Source organism: Wolffia australiana, chromosome 19 (assembly GCF_029677425.1).
Source record: "Wolffia australiana isolate 7733 chromosome 19, ASM2967742v1".
NCBI classification, from domain to species: Eukaryota; Viridiplantae; Streptophyta; class Magnoliopsida; order Alismatales; family Araceae; genus Wolffia; species Wolffia australiana.
In genome coordinates this window covers 4967313-4973138 of record NC_135853.1, presented here as the reverse complement: position 1 = coordinate 4973138, position 5826 = coordinate 4967313, and the positions used below count along the sequence as shown (strand labels likewise).

The following is a 5826-nucleotide window of genomic DNA, read 5'->3' as shown; positions in this document are numbered from 1 at the left end:
AATATATAGTGTCTACGCTCAGCACAATTGAAACCTATCCGTTGTGTTGGATTTAATATTTTTAGAATTTTTAAAAAAATATTAAATAAATATTTAATGATTTACCTTTGGTTCCAATCTGGCTTTTTCCATAGACCTAAACATGTTTGACTAAGTGCGGGAAGTGGGCTTATCGTGAGTCTGATACCAATGGCCCAAAACATTGGCGTACTTGGCAACAGCACTGGCTAGAGATATCCACGGTGACCCGTTGGCTCGTCGACCAAGGCATAATTAGTGCCTAGTACAATACTTGGCTTGTAGATACCAGCTTAGCTCGATACCCTACTTTTCTACACAGTAGACTCAAGTTGACGGTGGCCCAATTGCTAATGGGGAACACAGGACTCCGAGGGGTTCAACATGGACTTCTTTTAGACTTCTAGTCGACGGTTATGGCTACTGAGATAGGGACCTCCCCTGACCATCCTATTTAGACACTCACGCCTAATGGGAGTTTCTCTTGTCGTTCCTCTTGGAATAACTTCTTAGAGAGATTTCCAACGCAGGCTTGGGATCGACGCATTTGGCACCCAACAATTATTACCTGTGTCTCGTTCTTCCTTTGGAGATTTATGCATCGTGGCTGACCTATTGATGATCGGGTGATATGTATTGGTTAGTCCATCAGTTGGCTTTGCCATTGTTGCCCCGTATCTTCTCAGGTTGAGACTATGAACACATCTTCTTCCATGGTGGCGCCACTTTACTCACCATGGCGTCTGATTTTCTGTTCTCATACAACACTTACACCGCTATAGTGTTTTCAAAATATATTTATCTCGTCAACACATTCTAAGGTTAGCCCTTACCTACACATTACCATATCATGCTTATTACACGCTGAACTCTTGTGCACAACGCCCCCCAAGAGTGGTGTATCGCATGGAATGCTGGCCACAGGAATGCACAGCATCCTGCCCAGAACTTGTACCCTTTACAGAGATCCAAGATGATACATGATGAGCGCGAACATAGCAATTGCTCCACGCATCCCTAACTTAGAGGCGGGGACACGAATGAGCTGTTGACAAATATATCACTATTGTATATTTCTCCTTTCTGTCATGGGCATGGATGAGTGGGATCCGTGTGTAATTAGGATATGTGTGTTCGCTCCACGCCGATAAACTCTTTTAAACACTCAATCTTACATACATAAACCCCCCTAGCTGGCATCCAGGGAATGGCTGGATCGATCTACCAGCACAGCCCTTGAGTTTGTCGTACCCAACACTGTGTTTTTGCCCATAAAAAAACCTGTTTGACCAACCAGTCCACAGTCAAATGGAGAACCTACAGTCTCGGTTTGGTACGGTCAAATGGTCCTCAGTCGTAAAAGTCCAATCCTACCAGCAAGGCACATATTTAAGTGACAGCCCGCCTGCTAGTACGCCGTCGCCTTACACCGTCAACATCCCTTTTAAAGACATCAAAAAATATGTCAGAATTAGTGACATATTTTTAAATTTTAGTGACAGCCTTCATGCCTGACTAAACTGAATTTTATAGTAAACAGCCACGTGTCAGCATGTGATTAGGCAAGAGAACAGAAAACGTAAGTTAAAACTTGGTTTTCTGAAACTCTGTTCTTCCTCTTCAATCTCAACGATGGAATCTCCTCCGCGTGCGGCCATGGCTGGTGTCGCGACGAGATCCTTCGGCTTGGATTTCGTCCCTTGCGACGTCGCCATCACCATCGCGTCTTCCCTCGGCGCGCGCGATCTCTGCTCTCTCGGGAGCTGTTCGCGCTTCTGGAATCGACTCTGCGCCTCCGATTTTCTCTGGTCTGCCTTATTCGCGGATAGGTGGCCTTCCTCACCAAACCCGCGATCGGTTTATGGAATTACGGAGGGATCTTCATCTTCGACATCTTCCGTTCAGGTCCACTGATGTAGTTTTAATTTTATTTTATTTTCTGTGGACGTATTTTTAGTCGTGGAGTTTTCTGTTGTGTGTAATTCCGCGTGAATTTATCTAGCTATTTCTGCAAGATTTTCATGTTGTGGGGTCGCCAAAAATCTCGGAGATGGCGGTAATTTACGGTGTTTTCTTTAAATGATTTGAAAAGACGAGTCGAATATTTTGCCGTTTGCCCAAAATTTGAAATAAAGAGCGGAGAATCCTTGGGAATTCCATTGAGTGATTCTCTTGGTGAAAGAATCAACGCCTACGACAGTAGGCTGCTTAGATTCGATGCATGGGACATTTGGTTGTATGATTCTTGATGAAATTTTACGTAAGCTGACAATTCCTTTGAATAATTAGGAAGATTATGTTCATCTATGTCTAGAAAGAGAAAATTCGACCTAATAATTCCTATTTTTCTCCTGTGATAGGATCGGTGCAGGTCAATCTCGGATTGAATTTACTTACCTTGCGAAGAGAAAGTGACCCAGTTTTGCATTAAATTTTCAGGAAGTAAAAGGCTTTTACATCCGGCGCCACCAGGAAATGGAGTTGAGGTTTTGCGCAGTTATCAATTTTGTGGAGAAATTCTCTGAAGAAAAGTCACTCGAAGTCAGCACTTTTCAAAAAGTAGTTACCGATTTGCATTTAATGGATGCGGGCTTCGAGGATGTGAAGTTATTTATACTTTCCAAGAAACGCAGCGTCCTGCTCAACTTAATCGGTCTGCACTATCTCATCTTCTTCCTGCAAATTCCTGTAAGAAGCAATCACATTACCCCTCTACTGTTTTTCTTTTGTGTTTCTTAGTGATGATTGCTCTTTTTTTTTCAATTGTTTGGGGAATATATTTGTATAATCTGGTCGATGTTTCTATGGGACAATAAAGTCAACATATCACATCGTTTTTATTTATGGTCGACATTACAAAATCCTATGACAAAAAAAGGAATTTTGAGCATTCATACAATGTTCTGGGTCCGACTTATTCATCTTTTTACCAGAATAGGCCATGAAGCAATAAGAATAGTTTTCCGCCCATTTTCTCCCTTTCTTGACTCTTGAAGATGCAACCAGTCTCATGTTCTGGTCATATCTTAGAGAGATGAAGCTAATTATGATGATGATGATGATGGAGAGGAAGAAAGAGACTCATTGTGGCTGGGCTTTGTAGTTGATATATAGATCAATAATATGGTTGCTAATGACGATACTCTCTGCAGGGGTTTCAGCTATTGGAAGCTCTTCAAACCTCCCAAATTTCTGAGAGAATGGTCTGTGTGAACTGGTTCAAGCTGGGAAGATGGTTGTATGGATTTCGTCTACCCGATGAGTCTCGTTCTCGCAAGGTCACTCTCTCGGAGTTTGCCACATCAGAGGATGAAGTACGAGCTGTTCTAAACCGTGGTGTCATCCACGAGGTGCTGCGTGTTCAGATCACTGCCCTTGTCAGTAAGGCCTTATTCTAATGCTGCCTGCTTGGAAAATCTATTATTCTACTTGGCATTCTCTGTAAATTTCTCCGAAAAGTGTAAATATGTAATAATGTACAAAAATTCTGCTGCACTGTAAAATGTATAAGAAATTATTCAAGAAAAGATGTTTCATGGGTGATCTGCATTTATGACGTATTTGGTTCTTATGGTTATCATGAATCATCTTTTTTTATGATGTGTCCCAATTATATATGTTACTGAGATGATGATGGTGGAGAGGAAGAAAAAGAATCTATGTGCTAGGGTTTGTAGTTGCTCTTAAGATTACCCTTGTGCAAAGGAGAGCAAAAGAGTCGGAGAGCCAGATGAATATATTGCTAGGGTGAAAATATTTGGGAAGCAATCACTAATCAATAGAGTAAAAGACAGTTTTTGAGAAATACCATTCTTGCATGATGTGCTTTGGCTGCAAAATATGAAGCACATAGAGGATTTTACCAAGATTGGGGTGGCCCAATTCTGAAAGTTTGCCTCTCTACGCCCTAAAGCATTTTGTAGGGCTGGAGAAACTATACCCTCAGTGTACAATGTAAAAATGATGCACGATGACTCAGACGGACGTGAGATGACTAATCGTAATCCAAAGGTCGGATAAATCAAGCTACAAATCCTCACAATCAATTGATACCGATATTTTTTTATAAATTAACGATGGGAAGCCCCTTTCCCTAATCAAGGGTAGGAGTATTGTCGTACATTCACCACAATAGAACAAAGCTCCAAACTCAAAATCCCAGACTATCAACCCCGTGGAATTGCAAACCTATTCCATTTTTTACCTAGTCGACTATTTTCGATGGGCATGAAAAAATACACATAAAACACTAGAATAAGATATGTGAATCATTAAAGAGAGAAGAATGGATCTTCGGTGCTAACTAAGAAATAGGGTTGTGAGTGGCAGAGGGACAAGGACATTGTTTTTTGACATGCCAAATGCAAATCCAACTAAGAGAATGATGCGTGAATTGGGCAGTAGTGACGCATGAGGGAGGCGTGTGGCAATGCATTAGGACATTGGTGTGAGAAGCATGGCGCCGAATGAGGCCATGGTGAACATTGACACACGCAAGAGTTGATGATGGTGAGCGACGTGCGACGCGGTCGAATGGTGGCACGTATGGTAGACGTCTTGATGTAACACGATGGGCCAGGATCGAGTGGCATGTGTTACAACACAAGGGAGACGTATGAGATGAATACAAACAGGGATAAGATGATGCGCAAGTATTGAAATTCAATGAGATTTATGATGGAACACCGGTGACTAGTGTGACAACCGGATAACGAAACAAAGGGGTCTAGGGTAGTGGACAGGCTCCCAATGACCCAATGAATCGGCTCGAAGACCCACGAGGTGGGGGACAACTAATGTTCACAGGCGTCCACGGCCCCCATCGAGAATGACCCTAGTTCGATACATAGAACGAAAAATCCTATCTCTCGAAATGGTGGCTAACCCTATGAATTTGTAAAATTTATCAACAGAGGAGCAGTCTAGAGGACAGCACTGAAAGAAGTAATAATACTGCAAAAAAATTAGGGGGAGCAGTGTGACATGAGGGCCGGCCCCTGATGTCCAAGGTGTGGGCGTGACTGCTGATGAGGGAAATCATCTAAGATGATGAAGGCTGATCAACAGCTGTGTGGGGGCGCAGTTGCGGGGGACGAGGCAGAGCACGGGCCACGAGACAAAGCTGTGTAATGGACCGGGGCTCGGCAGCGCACGGTGAGGTGATGGCGTGGACACGGATGCGTGGGTGTGGGACTTGGCAGCGTGCGTGCGGCTGCATGGGGCGTGCGCCCAAGCGGGCACGGCGGCATAGGTGCGCCGCTGCGTGGGCGCGGCTGGTGCGGGGCACGCCGCTGCACAAGGCATGGCTGTGCGGGTCACGCGGCGGCGCGGGGAAACGGCGACGATGACGTAGTGGCACGGTTGCGGCGGCACAGGGCGCTGTGGTGAGGCAGCACGGTTTCCAAGAACGCGATGGCAAGTCGACCATTGAAGGAGATGCAAACTTCCAAGAACAATAGACATTATTGATTCGGCAACAAGATCCTCCAAGAATTCCTATAGACAACCAAGAAGCAGTTGCAGTCGACGATGTTGGCTGTTCTTTTGACGGAGGCGGCGGCTCGATGGCAGTGAACGTGAATGTGGTGGTTGTGGTTGACATGGGAGCTTCTTTCCAGGATCTAGGCTTAGAAAACTGTAAATACAATTCCCTAAGAGAGGAGAGAGGCGGGAGTCCAAGAGGGTCCTTTGGGCATGCCTCCCTTTATATAGGATAGGGAGGTTGCCCAAATGGGCCGAATTAGGCCTCTAGAGACAAGGACGTCCCCCTAACGCCCAACAACACAAGAAAGACGATAACAGTGGGGC

General features: G+C 44.5%; 1 protein-coding gene across 1 annotated transcript; it reads left to right on the top strand.

Annotated features, from left to right (window-relative positions):
- Positions 1–1561: 1561 nt before the first annotated feature.
- On the top strand, positions 1562–3567 carry LOC144715849 (uncharacterized). Its single transcript, XM_078590852.1, has 3 exons — positions 1562–1923; positions 2458–2706; positions 3171–3567. The coding sequence occupies exons 1-3, from the start codon at positions 1651–1653 to the stop codon at positions 3414–3416; spliced, it is 768 nt and encodes a 255-aa protein (XP_078446978.1). The 5' UTR covers positions 1562–1650; the 3' UTR covers positions 3417–3567.
- Positions 3568–5826: the final 2259 nt, after the last annotated feature.

Excerpts from the sequence above, each read along its gene's own strand:
- LOC144715849 (XM_078590852.1), top strand. The coding sequence starts at position 1,651 with ATGGAATCTCCTCCGCGTGCGGCCATGGCTGGTGTCGCGACGAGATCC. Across the intron at positions 1,924-2,457 it reads CTTCGACATCTTCCGTTCAG|GAAGTAAAAGGCTTTTACAT; the intron begins GTCCACTGATGT and ends TTAAATTTTCAG. Across the intron at positions 2,707-3,170 it reads TCTTCTTCCTGCAAATTCCT|GGGTTTCAGCTATTGGAAGC; the intron begins GTAAGAAGCAAT and ends TACTCTCTGCAG.